This window comes from Aspergillus fijiensis, assembly GCF_003184825.1.
Source record: "Aspergillus fijiensis CBS 313.89 unplaced genomic scaffold BO72scaffold_83, whole genome shotgun sequence".
Classification (NCBI taxonomy): Eukaryota; Fungi; Ascomycota; class Eurotiomycetes; order Eurotiales; family Aspergillaceae; genus Aspergillus; species Aspergillus fijiensis.
This window is the reverse complement of record NW_024469059.1, coordinates 26,460-45,804: the sequence shown is the minus strand read 5'-3', so window position 1 is coordinate 45,804 and position 19,345 is coordinate 26,460. Positions and strand designations below refer to the sequence as shown.

Here is a 19,345-nt window from a genome sequence, read left to right as displayed (position 1 = left end):
TGGCCCCTCTTGGCCTCTTTGGCAACTCCGTACCTCTGCACAGCTGCACAGTGCACACTGTTCCAACTTCCGGGTCTCCATCTGCCAGGGGTAATCCGTGCTATGTATATCTTTCTCCGTCATTAAAAGTGCACCGGTCGTCCGGTCTATTCCTGTTCCTCTTGAAAGTATCCACTCAGCCTCCCTTACACGCCTCGATTTCCACCACTTCCAATTGCTAGTGCCGTTCACGCTCATTTCCCGTTTCCTTTCCTCTCCTCCTCTCGCCCCCCGACCGGATTCCACTGATCATTATTCAATATTCTTCTGCCTGACTCCCTCTCCTTCGACTTTACCACGCGCTCCATTGGATTGTCGCGGAGATGGGCCTGCGATAATCCCATTTTCTTACCCGCTGGTCATTCTGGAGATACACTGTACCTATCTGTATTCGAGACACCCGACCTGCGTTTCCTCCCGGTTCAACCGTCGCTTCGCTCCACCTCACCCGTTTCGCGTCCCCGGAATGCTTACCGATCATGGAAGCTCTTGTCTATGAGAACTCGCCCTTGGCTGAATATCTCCAAGGTAAGTTTGATCTCAATCCACCTCGTGGGAGTTCCAAGGTCTCATTCGTTGTCACGTCAGGGGAGGGTGAGCACGATGCAAACTGGCCGGTTCAGGAGACCGAGCATAGCGACGATTTCTCCGATTCCACCGCGGCGGATTTCGCCCCACGAGGAGCCTCAAAGTTCCAAGAGCGCATTCGGAATAAACTTCCCAAACCACTTGATCAGAAGGTCTTGCGACAGAGGGCAACTCTGGGTAAACTCTATGATGCCTGCACGGTATGACGCCATAGCTTATTCATGAGGTTCCCTGCGCCGAAAGCACTTCTAACCCGAATCCTTTCCCTGCAGTCGGCCTTGAACTCGCGCGTCGGACGAAACGACAACGAGCGATTCCTTGAACAATTCGGTTATGTGATCGTCGCGTCTCAATTGTTGAACGAGCACAGTGCGCCTTCCTATACTTCAGCCGCGGATGTATTCTCTGCTGCACGACCTGCCGATCTTCCCTCGATTTCCGCGACCTTTGGCCTACAAGGGGCCCTTGTGACTGCGTCGACATCTTTCTCTGTTGCTTGGTTGATACAATGGGGCCGTTCAAAACCCGCATCGGGACTCAGTCCATGGAAGATCGGGGTGCTGCTGGTATTGGTCCCCGTCATCGGAGTGTTCTATTTCGCATTCGCGAAGAGGCAGTGGTTGAAGTATCTGCGGCACCAAGCTGTAGATGCAGCGGCGACATTTATAGGCAATGCCCAGGGATTCGACTCTGCTGCATCGGCATCAGTCGTGTTTATACAGGAAGTCGAGCTGGTCTCGAGAGGCTACCGCATGTAGGTGGCCGTCTCCTTTTGCTCCTATATCTGGCCTTGATTGACCTCCTCCATAGAAGCACACCTTTGCCACCGATCAGCAGACTTGAAGACCAGACGCAAATACGACGATGCTTGAGACTGCGCCGTACTGTATCCGAATCCTTCCACTCTATGCTAGGTCGATACCTCCAAGCACAACAGACCTTACAGCCTCTTACCGATGACGCAAACCTGGCCAAATATTACGACATCTATGACATTTCTGAAGAAGAGCTTGTGGAGGCACAGGGATTATACCAGGACCGAGCGACCGAGGACCAATACTCTCTGCGTGCGCTGCGGACGCTATTCGGAAGACTCTATGTCGTGAGAAAGAGCATTCTCTGTTGTCTTCTCGCCCTTGGGGCCGATGGTGGTGGGTCTGATATTGCGAGATGGACCACTGCTGTCGAACAGATGCGCGAGCTGGCCAGCGTGACCGGGGAAAATACCCACAAAATGACCAGCATTCTGAACGAAGAAGACAGTAAGCGTGCCCGTGGTACGTGGTACAATGCTCGCTCTGAAGCTAATCTTTCTGTCGCTTTAGCTGATACTATTCCTCCTTCTCCTTTACCAACCGCCTCGCCTAACAAGGACAACCTTCGTGCACAGTACCGTCGGATCAACTCCCTTTCCCAAGGGATTCGGGCACTGCACGCAAAAATGCATATTCTCAGAGAGGCATCGAGCGCAAATCTTGAACGGCCGGACCCAAGCGAGTTTGAGGCAACCCTCGTGCCTCAATATGATTCTATCGGTGCAGACATCAAGGGTCTGCTTCAGGAATGGGAGGCGGGCAAGTCAGCACTGGCAAGTGCACTGGACAGACAACCCAACACAGACTACTCGCGGCCTACGAGTGGTATCAAAATCCCTCTGTCACCTACCCCTAGCCTTGGGGGCTCCACGGCTGTTGAAGGGAGCCCGGCAGATGCACTCAGGGCTTTGAACGGAGAAAGGCCTGATTCGTTCATCATCCACAATGCAGATGACGCAGAGGAGATCTTCGAAGCAATTGCTCTTCCGCCTCGCAATAAAAGGGCATCCATGACCAGAGAAGAGCGCATCGCCCGTGTCAAAGAAGACAGGGCACGGCAAGCCGCTCTACGAGATCGTGCTGATGCAAACACAAACATGCTGAAAGAGCTTGAGATGGTCATCAAGCAAAGACCTCGCACTATGTATGCGAAGCGTGTTACGAGCATCTGATCGGCAATCCGCACATACCTATCTATTACGACTGCTCCATCAGACCTCAGTCGTAACTTCCTCCTTCGATCCTCGCACATATTCTTCTCTTCAGAGTCTTGCTCCGGTCTCGACTCGAATCCGAACTTAGCCAGCAAATCATGCAATTGATACCCAAAAATGTATAGAGTGGACCGGTGTCAAAGGCGCTTGGGCGGTGTTGCATTCGTTTTTCGCTTTTTCTCTGCATTATCTACTTTATTCGAAGCGTTGCAGGGCTCAATCTCTCTCTTTTTCAACTGTACACTATCGTTTACTATTCTTCGCCTGCATATTCTTACTCTGTACCGTCTTGCGAATGCACCTATCCCTACTGGCAGTCGCCAGTTTATCTCATTTGTCAAGAAGAAATTGCCTTGTGTACATATCTTAACACATCAATTAATCGATCATAATTATGGCAACAGTAGTATATATCGTACTAAAAACAAATCACAATCTCACTCCATTCAGATGCCACTTGCAGTCTTACCTCCTCTCATTAAGCACTGGGTATATGAGGCGGGGGCTGGTGCTGGGCCAAACCGATTCCTGCCTCAGGCCTACAGGCTAACCGTAACTGGTCATATCAGCCTGTGGTATGACGCGACCCGAACGCGTGCCTCCCCCACTAGTAGGAATAAGAAACCCGCGGACGCGACCTTGCTGCACTTTCTGCTCCTTTAGCTAATTTCTCTCCAACTTAAGACACACTCAACAGAACTCTCGACTTCTCTCTGTACGCCTCTTCCCACGGTTTCTTGATCACTGCATTTTCGTCTTATCACATTCACTGATATAATTGCCTTTGCCCAGAACATTCCTACCATCAAGCTCATCTCAATTAGTCCTTACTCTTACCACACCGCCACTACACATCAAGAGTATGCCTTGCCAAATCTTCAATCTTTCTCTTGACTGCGATTTTAACTCTTCACAGTGTTGGAAGCTCGCCTCGAACAAGCTAGTCTTCTCAAGCGCGTACGTAACTTCACCATTGAATCCCACAAACGACCCCGCCCCGTCGCTAAGATCAGCTTGTCCAGGTCGTCGACGCGATCAAGGATCTCGTGCAGGACTGCAACTTCGATTGCAATGACTCCGGAATCTCTCTACAGGCCATGGATAACTCCCATGTTGCCCTCGTTTCCATGTTGCTCAAGGCTGAAGGATTTTCTCCCTACCGCTGCGACCGTAACATTGCCCTCGGTATCAACCTGGTTTCCCTGACCAAGGTCCTGCGGGCTGCTCAGAACGAAGATATCCTTACCCTCAAGGCCGAGGATTCTCCCGATGCCGTCAACCTGATGTTCGAGAGTGCCGAGACCGACAGACTGAGCGAGTACGATATCAAGTTGATGGACATCGATCAAGAACACCTGGCCATTCCCGAGACAGAGTACGCTGCTACGGTTGAGATGCCGGCAGCCGAATTCCAGCGCATCTGCAGAGACCTGATGGCTCTTTCCGAGTCCGGTATGCATCCTTGCACAACGATGTGGAACAGCATCGAGAACGAGTAGTTGCTGGGTTGAGCTGACCTTTCCACAGTCGTTATCGAGGCCACGAAGGAGGGTGTCAAGTTCTCCTGCCAGGGTGACATTGGAAGCGGCTCTGTCACTGTCCGTCAACACAGCAACGTCGACAAGCCTGAGCAGAGCGTCTCCATTGCTCTCAGTGAGCCCGTCGCCCTCACTTTCTCTCTCAAGTATCTCGTCAACTTCTGCAAGGCTACCAACTTGTCCAACAAGGTGACTCTGTGCTTGTCCCAGGAGGTACCCCTCCTCGTCGAGTATGGTCTGGGAAGCGGCCATCTCAGATTTTACCTTGCTCCTAAGGTTTGTCTCTACGCTGGATCCTCCTTTGAATTGCCTCGCTGACTAACTTGTGTGCGCAGATTGGTGACGAGGAGTAGACTAATGATTGCGAAGAGCAACGAATGCCATCATGATAAAAGAGGGAGCAACAGGGAGGCCACGATTTCCATTTCTATTTCGTTTCCATTGACACACCGCAACACCAGAAAAATATCCCTTGATTGTGTGTACGGGGGTCAAGGTTCACTTCGATTATAATATCCTGTTAGATATCAAGCGTTTCAATTGTTCAAAATTCAATTGGTTTATAAGGGAAATTGAGTATTCTGGTAATTGGACGCTTTGAGATGCCGATTCTACATTGTTGTTTTAAAAGCCGGAAAAGCTGCGTTGAGACCTAGGATAATGTATTGAAAATTTCTACTAAAAGCTCTTTGATGCTATGATAACGCTGGTCGCCAGTTCACTTATTTTCATCCTTGCCATGAGTTGCACCAAGTCCGACCACCGCACGACACCAACAGCCCGACACCCTAGAATGCTTGCATGGATGGTGCACCATACAAGCCCCAAACCCAACAATTAGCGGGGCTTCAAACAAGCACTTTCCAGTCTCCCACCAAGCGATATAACAATCGCCCAACAGACAAGTGGGAGCGGGGGTGGTAAAAACTGACCTGGGAAAAAAAGAGGGGTGAAGCGCCATCCCTACCAGAATAATCGGAATCGAATTATACCCGGTCCCAGTCCTCCGTGAAGAAAAGAAACCCGAGCATGCTGCGTATTGCACTAAAGTGTCACCAGTGGCACACAATCTTCGCAACGACTCTCCCATGGGGAAACGAGCGAAAGGGGGCCAGTTTCCTGGCTCCTTCACTCCCCCGATGTTTCTGATGCCAGTTGCAGGTGCATATCACACCAGGCCCTTGCGGGCAGTACCGGCTTTTCCTCTTCGTGAAGAAGAGGGGGAAGCGGGTGGTTGGGTGAAGATTCCTCCGAATTTCTCATTTGCAGGGTAAATTTCTTCTCGGGAGGCTGATTCGTGAGAATAGGCCAAGAACCGAGAAAGAAAGACGAGATAGGGATCTCGTCGTGTGTAGCAAAGAAACGCAGCATTGGTAAGGATGGCGCTTAGAGAGAAGAAGAAGAGAAAAGGAAAAGAGTGAGTCAAGTTTGTGGTGGTTTTTTTTCTAGCTACTGGGCTGCATGGTGGGATTCACCGCTTTCCATTCCGGGCGGCCGGGGACGAAGCTCTGTTTGCGTTGTTTGAATCCCTTTTTTCCCTCATGGGCAGCAGCGCGAATGGGATTCCCTCCTTTCCCATCCATGATCTCCTTGAATTGAGTAGGGGTTCCAGGCTTTGGTGACTATGACTCGAATTTGTGGCCATGATTCTAGACTTTTGACTTATTCGATCATGAAACTCTGTTGCTGGAGATGATTTTGACCCCTGAGTGTCTGTCATTGAGGGGCTTCGCCCTGGTCTGAAGACAGCTAGCTGCCTTGAAATTCGGATGGATTGGCAATCCCACCTGCCTACAAAGAACGGTTCGCCTGGCATTGACTTCCTAGACGGACTTCAACGGCTCTTCTACATACCATGCCGCAGAAGCAATAGCTTATCGATGAATCATTTCCCACAGTGAGGGTATACGTATATCTTGTCGCCTCAAGATCACATGATGACAAGCATTCCCCATCTTTTGACACGTCGGACGGAGATAACGCTGTGTGTCTGCAATAGCCGACGAGCTTCCCCTGGCCCCTCGAATGTTTCCATTCATGAGGGTGTTGGACCTGAGATGTGAAACGCCGTACCACGGTACTAACCTCGAGACTTCCTCAAATGACAGTTGTGAACCCACAATCGGTGGTCGGGCAGCGGGCGCGCCGCGATGTCGGCGCTAGGAATTCCGTTTCGCCGACTGCCCCAGCGACTGCATAATTGCTGTGCTGAAGATCATCTCACGGTACCGATAAACCAGCGCGATGAATCAGCGCCAAAAATGCAACAAAGTTCTTCCTCTGGATTGGTTCAATTATTGCTTGGGCCTCAATTGTGAGCCTTGTGGCGCGTCAGACCGGATTTGACGCATGTGGCGAGGGGGAAAAAAGCATGGAAATTCTCCAAAGTCAACCCTCGATTCGAGCACTTGCAGGGGGTGATAGTCGGAGTCAGACAAACTTTAAGCGACCCCTGGCCCTCTAAACCGCGAATATCGGCGTGCCAACAAGGCGAAGTGGCTCCGCTCCTGAGTGCAAAATCTGGTCATACCAACGGGATTGCTGCCACGGGGCTCGGGACCGATCTACTATCTCCGTTCCCCAGGCTCTGTGCCTCAAAAACTTGTACTCAGACTTCTAGTTGTGCATGGCGATTCGGGGGCGCCTGGGCCAATGCATTCTAGAATAGCCGTCTCCATCTCGTGGGGCCGGCTTCACCTCCTTCCGGGTTCGAGGCATAACCATAAAAACTATGATGAATAGGACCAGTGGTTCAGTCTCGGGCTGCGGTCTGCGCTTTGCCGACGTCTTCGTTTGGAAGCATTTTAAATATGAGACTGATAAACGCAGCTTGAGAGGGGAAGGGGTAAATCATACTTACCTAAATTCTCCCTCCTGATATACGTTCATCCACCTTTGGATTCGCTTGTCTCTATTCAATCAGTTCGCTCTCGTACAACCTTATTTCCAGCGCAACATAGGCCACAACCACTCAGGCTCAGAGGCCCTATCCTCTGAACATCAACTGATTGTTCTAGCGAGTTTATTATCATTTCCGGCGGCGCCATGCAGAAAGTCGGAGATGTGCTCGGCGACCATCGGTCGGACTCGAGCGTATCATTAACATCTGAAGACGAGCAGGAGGAGCTTCAAAATCTTACACGAATCGCTTCGAGTCGACATGGCCGGACACTCTCACATACTGCGACCCTTGACGAAAAGAACGACCCCCGATTGGATCCCACGAATCCGGAATTTGACCATCGACGATGGGCAGCAATGGTTCTGAGGGCAAATAGTCAGGCAGGAATTACACCACAAACTCAGGGCGTCGTCTTCTCCAACTTGTGTATCTCCGGCTCGGGTTCGGCACTACGACTTCAGGAAACACTTCTCACGCAGCTGACGACCCCTTTCCGCCGAATCTCCCGACTTCTTTCGGGAGAACGGTCGCCTCCCCCACGCCAGATCCTTCACAACTTTGACGGGCTACTTCAGAGTGGTGAGCTGCTTCTGGTACTTGGTCGTCCAGGAAGTGGCTGTTCGACCTTTCTGAAGACTCTTTGTGGACATCTCGGGGGGCTGACTCTTGAACCTCAAAGTAATATCCAGTTCCAGGGACTGGCATACGATGACATGATCAAGCATCATCGTGGCGAAGTCGCCTACAATGGGGAGGTTGACCAGCACTTCCCCCATCTGACAGTTGGCCAGACCCTCTCATTTGCGGCTTATGCGCGTACTCCTCAACGACGCCTCGAAGGTATTACGCGCGAAGAGTATGTCGACACGCTCACCCAAGTCGTTCTTTCGGTGTTCGGCCTCACCCAAACCATCAACACCAAGGTTGGAGACAATTTCATTCGAGGAGTCAGTGGTGGCGAGCGCAAGCGAGTCAGTATCGCTGAAATGTTCCTTTCTCGGAGTCGGATCGGAGCCTGGGACAACAGCACTCGCGGCTTGGATTCCGCGTCTGCCCTGAAGCTCATCAAGTCCTTACGCCTCTCTGCCGACATTGGACAGTCGTGCCATGCGGTTGCCGCCTATCAGGCATCTCAGTCGATGTACGACCTGTTCGATAAGGTCGTCCTTCTATATGAAGGCTACGAGATCTACTACGGCCCTAGTGATCGCGCTGTGGCCTTCTTCCAGGAGATGGGATGGGAGCTGCCAGAACGTCAAGTTAGTGGCGATTTTCTCACGTCCATCACTAACCCTGGGGAACGCAGGGCACGTCCAGACATGGTCGACAAGGTCCCTCGCACCCCTCAGGAATTCGCCGATTATTGGAAGCGCAGCCCCGAATACAAAGAGCTCTGCGCTCAGATAGAGCAATATCAACGCGACCACCCAGTCGGCGCCGACGAAGCTAGAGAGTTCAAGCAGCACCACGAAGAGAGGCAAGCCCGCCATACTAGAGCTCAAAGTCCATACCTTCTATCCGTCCCGATGCAGGTGCGTCTCTGTCTGCGCAGAGCATTTCAGCGGCTGCGCAATGATCTTCCCACGGCAATGTCCACCGTCATCGTTCAAGTTATCCTGTCTCTGGTTATTGGATCCATCTTCTACAACTCGCCCAACACAACCACCGCTTTCTTCCAGAAAGGCGCTGTCTTGTATTTTTCCGTCCTCATGAACGCTTTGGTTACGATGAATGAGATCATGCAACTATACAGCCAGAGGCCGATTGCCTCGAAGCAGGCAGGCTATGCGTTTGTCCACCCATTTGCCGAATCCCTCGCCAGCATAATCATGGACCTACCAATCAAATTGATGCGCTGCTCCGTCTTTTGTATCGTCCTCTACTTCATGACCAACCTGCGCCGGGAACCGTCACAGTTCTTCATCTACTACCTGTTTCTCATTATGGCGATCCTGACGATGTCGGGAATTTTCCGGACATTAGCTGCAGCTACCAAGACGGTTACGCAAGCTATGGCAATGGCAGGTGTGATGATCCTTTGCATCGTGGTCTATACCGGCTTCACCCTACCGCAACCCTACATGCACCCATGGCTCTCTTGGATTCGCTGGATCAACCCGATCTTCTACGCCTTCGAGGCATTGGTGTCTAATGAGTTTCATGGGCGGAACTTCCCTTGTGCATCGGTGATCCCAAGCTATGGTACGGGGTCTTCATTCATCTGTTCAGCTGTGGGAGCCGTGGCTGGCGAACGCTACGTTTCCGGGGATGCCTTTATTGAACAGAATTACGAGTATTACTACTCCCACATCTGGAGGAATTTCGGTATTCTCCTCGCCTTCATGATCTTCTTCACCTGCACCTGCTTGTTCTTCTCCGAAATCAACACCGGCGAGTCATCCAAGGCAGAGACTCTGGTTTTCCGCCCGGGTCACGTCCCTCAGTTTTTGGCCGCCTCGGAGGGAGTGGAAGGTGGTAAGGCAGCTCCCCCGAAGCCGGAATTACAAAGCAACGAGGACGAAGTCATCCACCTTCCTGAGCAAACGGACATCCTCTCATGGAAAGCCCTCAACTACGACATCCCGGTCAAAGAGGGTACACGACGGCTTCTGGACAACGTCAACGGATGGGTCAAGCCTGGCACATTAACGGCACTGATGGGTGTTTCGGGCGCCGGTAAAACCACCCTTTTGGATGTTCTTGCTCAAAGAGTCTCCATCGGCGTGGTGACCGGTGATGTTGTGGTCAACGGGCGACCCCTGGCGGCCAACTTCCCCCGGAGAACCGGTTACGTGCAGCAGCAGGATCTTCACCTGGAAACCACCACCGTTCGTGAAGCCCTCCGGTTCAGCGCGATGCTTCGCCAGCCCCGGTCTGTGCCTAAGGAAGAGAAGTTCGAGTACGTGGAAGAAGTCATCAAGATCCTGCGCATGCAAGACTTTGCCGAGGCTGTAGTAGGCTCACTGGGCGAGGGCTTGAACGTGGAACAAAGAAAACTACTCAGTATCGGTGTTGAGTTAGCGGCCAAGCCGACGCTTCTGATCTTCCTGGATGAGCCCACCAGCGGTCTCGATTCTCAGAGCTCTTGGACCATCTGCTCGCTTCTGCGACGACTGGCGGACCACGGACAAGCAGTGCTGGCTACGATCCATCAACCGAGTGCCCTGCTTTTCCAAACATTCGATCGCCTGCTCTTCCTCGCCAAGGGAGGCCGGACCGTCTACTTTGGTGATATCGGCCCGAACTCCCAGATCCTGCTCGACTACTTCAAACGCAACGGCGGTCGAACCTGCGGCGACCTGGAGAACCCGGCTGAATACATTCTCGAAATTGTCTCTGGGGATAACACCAAGGGACCCGACTGGGTGCAGATCTGGAACGACAGCCCCGAGTTCAAGGCGGTCCACGCCGAGGTCACCCGGCTCCAGGATGCCCAGCAACAGCCGGAGCCCCAGACGCACCCCGGTGATGACAGCGACGCGGAGTTCGCGATGCCGCTGACCAGCCAGCTTTACTACGTCCTGCAGCGAGTGTTCCAGCAGTACTACCGCCAGCCCGAGTACCTGTTCTCGAAGTACGTGCTCGGCATCATCTCCGGTCTCTTCATCGGTTTCTCCTTCTTCAAGTCCAACAACACGCAGCAGGGGTTCCAGAACACTCTCTTCAGTATCTTCCTGCTCTGCACGATTTTCAACACCCTAGTCAACCAGATCATGCCCAAGTTCGTCCGGCAGCGTGCTCTCTACGAGGTCCGCGAGCGACCCTCGCGAGTCTACTCGTGGAAGGTTTTCATCATCTCACAGGTGCTCGTCGAGATCCCTTGGCAGATTGTTCTGGGCATCTGCTCATGGGCCTGCTACTACTGGACGGTGATAGGTACCGGCCAGGACGCCGAGCGACGTGGCCTTGCCCTGCTGTTCATCGTCCAGTTCTTCATCTATGCATCCAGCATGGCCCAGTTGGTCGTCTGCGCGATCGGCGAGCCCACCCTCGCCGCCATGCTGGCCACTCTGATGTTCGGTTTCTCCTTCATCTTCAACGGCGTCATGCAGCCCCCGGGTGATCTCCCCGGCTTCTGGATCTTCATGTACCGCGTCTCCCCGTTCACCTACTACATCGGCGGTATGAGCAGTACCATCCTCCACGGCCGCTCGGTGGAGTGCAACGCGGCGGAGCTGAGTGTCTTCGACCCGCCCGCCGGCCAGACCTGCGGTCAGTACCTGGATCGCTACGTCTCCGCCGCCGGGGGTCAGCTGTACAACTCCAACGCCACCGCGGGCTGCGAGTATTGCTCCATGTCCTCCGCGGACCAGTATCTGGCGCTCCGGTGGATCTACTGGGATGAGAGATGGCGGAACTATGGCATCTTCTGGTGTTATTGGGGATTCAACGTCGCGGCGGCCATTGCTCTTTACTATGTGTTCCGCGTGAAGAAGTGGGGGAGGAAGTAGATGGGGTAAGCACCTTGCGCCGTCAAGGATTTTTTTTTTCTTTCTGCGTCTGTTCTAGAATTGTACATGAACATATGTGGAAGCGGCACGGGACTCACGAGTCTCTTCCTTGCATTTTGTATCTAGATAGTCGGTTTTGGCATAGCGTATAATGCATGACAATTCTCCAATCGTGTTATGGGAGTTGCTTGAAGACGTAGCCTCGCGCAAGTTCACATGGTAGTGTGCAAGCAAGTGATAGGATGTATCATCTGAGGTTGAAAGGCTGAACTGAACACAAGTGGCAGAGTACAAGACCAGCTCAGTCTTTCAACCTCCCATCTACAAGGCAGTAGGAAATGTGCTATCCTCTTGTAGAGAAGGAGTTAAGCATTGAGCCCTAACTGGCAAGTATATTCCCCAATCTAGAATAGCCAGGCTGTGTTGTGGTGAGCCTAAGGTGGCGGTAGCGCCACAGTCGGCCCGGAATTTTCATTACCTCCTTAAGACTTTTCTGCCTGACAACCAACATCCAGTCCCCACATGATTGGCTCCTGGTTCAGCGGTGTGGTCGTAAACAGGCCTTCCAATTTTTGCATTGGTCCTGCAACACTTACAGTACGGATACTGGTTAATGATAATATTCTTGATTGTGAGAACTATTGTCGGTCCGTATGGGATTACTATCTAATTTTAGGATTGAGCACCCTTTTGATGATCAATACGGACCATTTCCACATGAAAAGACGTGTAAAGTTGGAGCTGAAGTATAGATTACCAACCTGGACAGCCTGATTGCTACCGCAGAAAGGAATGGAAAGTGATGGAAAGCGATGGAAGTGCACCGAAAGCCATGGACACTCTTCCAGGCGCGCTCGGGCCAGCAAAGCGGCGGATGACGGGGCAGTCGAAACAACGAGAACATCATCATTCAGTCTGAGGATAAGACACCTACTCACTATTCTCGCCCTCTCAATTGGTTCAAAAGCAGCCTGGTTGCGTCTGGTCTGGAAGGAATGATTACGTTGTCTATCTTTCTTAGTTCTTTCTCGGTTCATCAGTTCATCAGTTCAATCCTCCTCATCTCCTTAATACTAAAGTAATTTTTTATCATAATTTTCTATACTTCCGGACTTTCGCCACATCGTATCTCCGGTATCAAAATCCCTGAGATCGGCCGCAACGCTTGGCAAACTTGGTGCCTGTTACCGGTAATTTACCAGTGACCAAAACTCCGCCTCTTTTCTTTCGCCGCCTGAGGCTTGCTGTTACTCCCTTGGCTCTGATAATCCCGAACGAGTTGTCTTGTCTCTCTGTTCAACAACTTTCTTATCCCACTTTCTCTCCTCTCCTCTCGTCTTCTCCTCCGCTTTCTCTCACCCTTATCCACCCCCTCTCTTTCACTTCTTGTCGCTGTGCGCGCTTCCTTGCTCGAAAACCGGCGCTTCTGATCCCCGTTTTCGCCCTTCGTCGCTTTTTTCAATACCCTCAGCTGTAGACTTGCCGACTGAATTTCCCTCGCCTTTCACTTTCCTCCGAAAAGTTCTTTGATTTCGACATCACTCGATACCCCCCTTCTTCCATCCCCTCAAATTTTCAGATTTAGATCAAAATGGTCAAGGAAACCAAGTTCTACGACACCCTCGGGGTACGTTTTTCTGCAAATTTGAGTTCTGGTTTGAAACTTGCGGATTAACAGCGAGACGGACAGGTCCCCCCCACGGCCACTGAGGCCCAACTTAAGACTGCCTACAAAAAGGGTGCTCTGAAGTATCACCCTGGTATGTGCTTCCACAGTCGAGATTGCGCCAGTTACCTCGTTCGGTGCACTAATCAGTGTTCCTACACCCACAGACAAGAACACCAACAACCCTGAAGCTGCCGAGAAGTTCAAGGAGTTGTCCCACGCTTACGAGGTCCTGTCCGATCCCCAGAAGCGTTCCCTCTACGACCAGCTCGGTGAGGAGGGTCTCGAGCATGGCGGTGCCGGCGGCGGTATGGGCGCTGAGGATCTGTTCGCCCAGTTCTTCGGCGGCGGCGGTGGTTTCGGAGGCATGTTCGGCGGCGGCATGCGCGACCAGGGCCCCAAGAAAGCCCGCACTATCCACCACGTGCACAAGGTCAACCTGGAGGACATCTACCGCGGTAAGGTGTCGAAGCTGGCTCTGCAGAAGTCCGTCATCTGCGCGGGCTGTGACGGTCGCGGTGGTAAGGAGGGTGCTGTCAAGTCCTGCACGGGCTGTAACGGCAGCGGTATGAAGACGATGATGCGCCAGATGGGTCCCATGATCCAGCGCTTCCAGACCGTCTGCCCCGATTGTAACGGCGAGGGCGAGATCATCCGCGATAAGGATCGCTGTAAGAAGTGTAACGGCAAGAAGACCGTGGTCGAGCGTAAGGTCCTCCACGTCCACGTGGACAAGGGTGTCAAGAACGGACAGAAGATCGAGTTCCGCGGTGAGGGTGACCAGATGCCCGGCGTTATGCCCGGTGATGTGGTCTTTGAGATCGAGCAGAAGCCGCACCCTCGCTTCCAGCGCAAGGATGACGACCTTTTCTACCAGGCTGAGATCGACCTGCTCACCGCTCTCGCCGGTGGCACTATCAACATTGAGCACTTGGATGAGCGCTGGTTGACCGTCAACATCGCCCCTGGCGAGGTCATCACTCCTGGTTAGTATTCCCAGCTTAGCCCGTTGTGCGGCTCCTTGACTGACAAACTCCGCAGGTGCTATCAAGGTCATCAAGGGCCAGGGTATGCCTTCCTACCGTCACCACGACTTCGGCAACCTCTACATCCAGTTCGACGTCAAGTTCCCTGAGAAGGACCAGCTCAAGAACCTCGAGTTGCTCGAACAGGTCCTGCCTCCCCGCTTGGAGCAGCCCAAGCCCGCGGCTGATGCCATGGTCGAGGACTTCGAGATTGAAGACATTGACGGCAGCGATTACTCCCAGGCGCGCGCCCATGGAGCTGCCAACTCCATGGACGAGGATGACGATGATGTTCCTCCTGGTGCTGAGCGCGTGCAGTGCGCCTCTCAGTAAACCTTTCCCGGAGAGGGACAGTAGTAGATGCATGATGATGATGCGCTGGGGCTTTCTGAGATTCGCTTATGATACCATGTGGGGGGTTTCTGCCCTGGTGCTGTTGCTCGGTTTTGTTTTTGTGTTTCTCATGTCATGACATTGACACTTGCGATGGCGTTTGCACTGAAGAATTCGGAAGATGACAATGGATATTTTCTTTTCTTTTCCTTGCTTGCATTTCTCTTCTTTCTATCACCATTTCCATCCCGACGCTTTGAGATTCCCATGTCCAATGTTCTCTTTTCCCGTGTTCCTTGGCCTTCGGCTCTTCTCTATGGGGAAACGAAGCCGATGGAATTTGATGAATAGATTGATGAGATCATGACATTTCACAGAGTAACTTCTCTTTTCTTTCTCTTCTCTCCGTCGGCTTTCCTTGTTTACATGTGGATGAGCAAGGGCCTGTTGGGAAGAGGAGACAAGGTCGAGTGTTTTCGTTTTTCTAAAGTTCCATAGACTACCAGCGCGACTTTGGGTATCGCATGTCATAATTCAGTTGTGAGCCGAGTTCACTTCATCTGTATTCGCATTCCATCCTTAAGACTGGGGAAAGTAGCCGTGGCCACGCTTCTGGTATTTGCATATATTCTTTTCCATGGTACTTCCCGCCCTGCCTCGCTACTGGGCAGGGGCTGAACCAATTGTTTGGCATCGCTGTCCTCGAGGATAAGAAACTATATCAGAATACACAAAACAGCTGGCCCACTGCAAGATAAAAGGAGACAAAATGATAATCGCGAGAGTCTGATTCTCATAAGTAGGATAAGTAGGATAACCCGCGTCTGATCAGAAAACTCATCAGCTATCATAGAAGATTGTCTCCGTGAAATCAGGAAAGCCCACGTATAGTGCCCACTGGGCCAGAATGACAATCTGGCCGATTCGCAAAGACCAGACAGAGCAATTTCCCTGGCTTGATTGATAGAAAGCTTGAATGCATTGTGATTTACCCAGGAATGATCCCGATGTCTCAGATTATATACATGTAGTATCCCTCAGTAAGCAACCCTTCCCGATGTAGCAATACCTTCGACTTAAAATACCTTACTACCCCTGATAACCCTTCTGATTCTGATGCAGTTATTCTGTATTAGTCAAGTAGCTTCTTCCAAGCCCGATGGTTGCGCTTTGAGATAGCAAGGATAAGGCGGTGCTCGTGAGGTAGTGATTGACAAGGTATGGTTTACCATCGGCAGACCTGAGATTCTTGCAAAATGGCATGCGTCGCCCACCGTCGTAGACAAGAGTTCTTTTAAATGACCCTTTACCGCCAGAAAGGACCCTGCATTTCCTGAAGGCATCGCCGCAACCTTGCCCTGGAGGGTCGACTTCTCATCCTTCCTTGTCGGTGTAATACTCCTCGCCCATCCAGGACACCACGGATCGAGTCCGCTCAGCTGGTGGACATAGAATCTCAACTGAAGGTAAGCGCGGCCAACCTGGGCCGGGGTTTCGACGTCATATCTTATCTTCTTCATCAGACTTCGTTGTTCTTCCTATTCGTGTAGTACTCCTCACGCAGCCAGGTTACCACGGATCGAGTCCGGTGAGCTGGGGTGCATCGAATCTGAAGGATGGATATTGCCCGTCACGCGTTTGTTTGCTTGTCATTGCTCTTGTCAGTGGGCCGCTCGGGATGAACATTCGACTTCGTCGTTTGTCGGAATTTGGATCGGTTGGTAGAACCCCCACTCGAAAAGAAGATTCTTCTTCAGTAGTTCCTCAAGTGTAGTAACCTCTGGTCCGTTGCTACCGTAGCAAAGTACGCGATCTCTCCTTGCAACCAATCCAGGCGGGGGTGGGAAAGTTCCACTTAGGAATAGTATTGACTTGATTCAAGTCAAAGCCTGGGAGACTGCCAGCTACAGTTAATGTAGCAGAAAAGAGGTTGGAGCGGTTGTTGTGTGGAAAGCCATAATGCTTGCTGAATGAAGCTGGCCCTAAAACATTCCATTCAAGGCAGCAGCACCTGGATAACTTCACCATTGTCCATCAATGAATGAAGCAGAATCTCTCAATCATTGAATCCGAGACCATTCGTCCTCTTCACCTTCGTCCTCACTCTTCATACATCCACCAACGCCTGGAGATTCCCGAAGCCCAGAAAGAAGGTGACTTCAAGTTAGAACTCACCACTATCCTTGTGTCATGGCCTCGCCTCCAGCTCCTATTCTTTCTGCCAGTTCCCCCCGGCGCGGCGTGGGTTTCCGCCGTCGGCTACAAGGTTGATACTATATCGACACTTTGAGGATCTCGACACCAGTCCAAGGCGCCAAGGGGAGTGCTGTGATGCAGCCACGAATGTCCATATCGACGATCAAAAGAAGGAATGGACCGATGAGATTCGGCGCCTCGAAGCTCTTTTCGACTCGTGGCTCCATCTTTGTAACAGAAACCAAGGAGGCGGCGAAGCAAGCTGCAGAGATTGCAGCGCTGATCGAAAAGAATTTCGATGGCCTGATTCAGGTGGTACGTCTCTTTGGATCTGGTACTTGCACCTCACCTACTACACACTCGGGTAGGTGCATCGTCGCCAGGCTCTTCATAACTACCCCTGGGAAACTCGTCGCAGCCATCCATGACCGTGCGATTATTCCCGAAAAAGTGGGCGTGGTCATCCTAGATGGGGGCCATACTCTACTCGATCCCAACACAGGAAGTGGCGACCACTGTCCAATAGCTTTAGGAAAGGCTTTCTGTTGCTTCACCACTTTTGTTGGTAATTTCAAACACCGATGTCGACATTCCTGATTGCATCAAGTCCTGGGAGCCAGACTTTGCAACAGTGGATTTCGACCGGTACACTCGGAGGGGAAATATTAACCATGTGCATTCGTCGGTGTGAACCAGAAACCAGGATATTAGAAAACTTGTGGAAGAGGCCGGCACAGGTAAATCCCACTGTCCTTTACATTGCTTACGTATATACTAACATAGATAGTATTGACTTTTGTAATCGCCGGGAGCATTGCAAAGCACAGAAGTTACAGCGTGTTCTTGGTAGTAAAAACTCCACCGTGGTGCACTCGAGGATGCCAGACGACGTCTAAATGACGCGTGTCGTGCATTTTCTACATGGGGAGATATCGTTCATTGAGTGCCGGATTCCCCCCATCTAGCCTAGATCTGGCGGACGCCAGAGTCATTATCTTCGAGGAGCCACCGGCCAGATAGGGGGGTGGCTCTGGTAGGTCTGCCGCAAAATCTCGACAACAAGGGAAACTTGTTCAGATGCTATGGCCCAGAGAGTGCCGACGAGTCCGAGAGAAGTCTGACCATGCACGCCAGATTCCAAGATGCCAAGAAGAAGAAATACAATGCAGACTGCACCTAGCTGGATGAGTTCGCCTAATCCAGTGATGGTGAAAGAGATTGCTCAATCACCCAAAAGAAACCCAAGAACTAAATCAATCCGATCGCATTTGTGACGCCGGTCGAGGAGCCGGCTTTCCATTGCTGCGCCCGGCTTGACAGGACCTTTGGTCCAGCCCCAGGCAGGCACCTAGCAAAGCCCAAAGAAGCACGTACAACCCAGCCGCAAGCGACCGACAAGGACATGCTGAAGGAAGCCGTCTCGATGACAGAATTTCAGACTGGAATCTTCGAGATGAGCCCGTACGACAGACACCAACTCAAGAAGACTTCGCCTAGTCTCCGAAGATATTGACCGAATGATGATGCGGATCAAAGGGCATCCAAAGTCGAGCCCTTCAAGGGATGCATCACTGCCCTTTGAGGGATGGGCAGGGGAACTTGCTTGAGATCCCTGGATGATTCTGCCTAGGAATACTCGTGCTCGTCCGAGTTTCCCGGCGATGCGACCAAGAGACTCCACGGACCTGCCGCTGTCCTTTTTAGGGCCCAAGTGGAGTTCTTTTCCTTTCTCGTGATACACTCCAATGTTGTCAGGAGGATGGAGTTTCTTAATGTTCCCTTTCTCAGTGAAGATTGGTTTCAGTGTTCAAGGTTGTCGGAGTTTCGCAATCTTAGACATGTCGAATTCTGGGCATGTACAGGAGAGTGGTTGATAAACTTCTATTACTAACTACTCTTCCTGGTTAGTGGTGATTATCATTTCGCACATACTCTTTACAATAGCTTGGAATTCCGGTTCGTTCACCGAGAGGCTGCTATTCAGGAACCGCCACCAGCACTCCCCCATAGCCTGTCCCACGAGCATGTTTTTGTAGGTGACGAGACTGGAGCCCAGGGTAGGTTCAATCAGCTCGTGGGATAGGTTATGGAGGGTGTCTTTGCTTCGCAGAGCCTGCTAATTCGATTTGGCGATTTTAAATCTTGCTCGCGCAACGAGCCCTATACAAAGGTCCCCGATCTGGTAATGCGCACGCTGGCTGGCGATCCTGTGGTAGTAGGGGAAGAGAAGACAAGCTGGGTGCCCGATTATTGTATCAGCGATGTATACTCGGAAATGAGCGCCTTTCCACATCTTATGGGTACAATGCTAGGAGGAGCGTAGGTAGGCATAAGGCGGCTAATCTGTATCACAGGACAACCCGCAATGTATATGCGGGACTTGAGCTTAAAATTCGGGTTCTAAGTTTCAGGCTTCTATTGCGGTTGGGGTTCAACTCTGTCAAGAACTAGCAAAGACGTGACAATGCTATAACATTGACATCATTCCAACAAGATCCGATGTGGTGTAATGGCTAACATCGCTGTCTCTCATTGAGATATCACAGCAGCTCGGGGTTCGATTCCCCGCATCGGAGTT

The 19,345-nt window shown here is 51.7% G+C and overlaps 3 protein-coding genes and 1 non-coding gene across 4 annotated transcripts; all 4 read left to right on the top strand.

The window, feature by feature from the left end:
• Positions 1–33: 33 nt before the first annotated feature.
• Positions 34–4,853, top strand: BO72DRAFT_532191 (proliferating cell nuclear antigen). Its single transcript, XM_040950422.1, has 10 exons — positions 34–567; positions 628–827; positions 900–1,381; positions 1,438–1,889; positions 1,953–2,586; positions 3,449–3,516; positions 3,573–3,613; positions 3,679–4,108; positions 4,184–4,470; positions 4,530–4,853. Exons 1-10 carry the CDS (start codon positions 519–521, stop codon positions 4,545–4,547), a joined length of 2,661 nt encoding a protein of 886 aa, XP_040796063.1. The 5' UTR covers positions 34–518; the 3' UTR covers positions 4,548–4,853.
• A 2,023-nt stretch (positions 4,854–6,876) lies between these two features.
• BO72DRAFT_292222 (uncharacterized protein) lies at positions 6,877–11,919 on the top strand. Its single transcript, XM_040940366.1, has one exon. The coding sequence runs from the start codon at positions 7,240–7,242 to the stop codon at positions 11,545–11,547; it is 4,308 nt and encodes a 1,435-aa protein (XP_040796062.1). The 5' UTR covers positions 6,877–7,239; the 3' UTR covers positions 11,548–11,919.
• A 930-nt stretch (positions 11,920–12,849) lies between these two features.
• Positions 12,850–14,705, top strand: BO72DRAFT_292201 (type I HSP40 co-chaperone YDJ1). The gene is made up of 4 exons (XM_040940365.1): positions 12,850–13,174; positions 13,238–13,307; positions 13,381–14,199; positions 14,255–14,705. Exons 1-4 carry the CDS (start codon positions 13,139–13,141, stop codon positions 14,569–14,571), a joined length of 1,242 nt encoding a protein of 413 aa, XP_040796061.1. The 5' UTR covers positions 12,850–13,138; the 3' UTR covers positions 14,572–14,705.
• Positions 14,706–19,262: 4,557 nt separating this feature from the next.
• BO72DRAFT_t290 lies at positions 19,263–19,343 on the top strand. Its single transcript has one exon. It is a non-coding gene; the product is annotated as a tRNA-Glu (tRNA).
• The last annotated feature ends 2 nt before the right edge of the window (positions 19,344–19,345 follow it).

Excerpts from the sequence above, each read along its gene's own strand:
- BO72DRAFT_532191 (XM_040950422.1), top strand. The coding sequence starts at position 519 with ATGGAAGCTCTTGTCTATGAGAACTCGCCCTTGGCTGAATATCTCCAA. Across the intron at positions 568-627 it reads CTTGGCTGAATATCTCCAAG|GGGAGGGTGAGCACGATGCA; the intron begins GTAAGTTTGATC and ends TTGTCACGTCAG. Across the intron at positions 828-899 it reads AACTCTATGATGCCTGCACG|TCGGCCTTGAACTCGCGCGT; the intron begins GTATGACGCCAT and ends CTTTCCCTGCAG.
- BO72DRAFT_292222 (XM_040940366.1), top strand. The coding sequence starts at position 7,240 with ATGCAGAAAGTCGGAGATGTGCTCGGCGACCATCGGTCGGACTCGAGC.
- BO72DRAFT_292201 (XM_040940365.1), top strand. The coding sequence starts at position 13,139 with ATGGTCAAGGAAACCAAGTTCTACGACACCCTCGGG. Across the intron at positions 13,175-13,237 it reads AGTTCTACGACACCCTCGGG|GTCCCCCCCACGGCCACTGA; the intron begins GTACGTTTTTCT and ends CGAGACGGACAG. Across the intron at positions 13,308-13,380 it reads TGCTCTGAAGTATCACCCTG|ACAAGAACACCAACAACCCT; the intron begins GTATGTGCTTCC and ends CTACACCCACAG.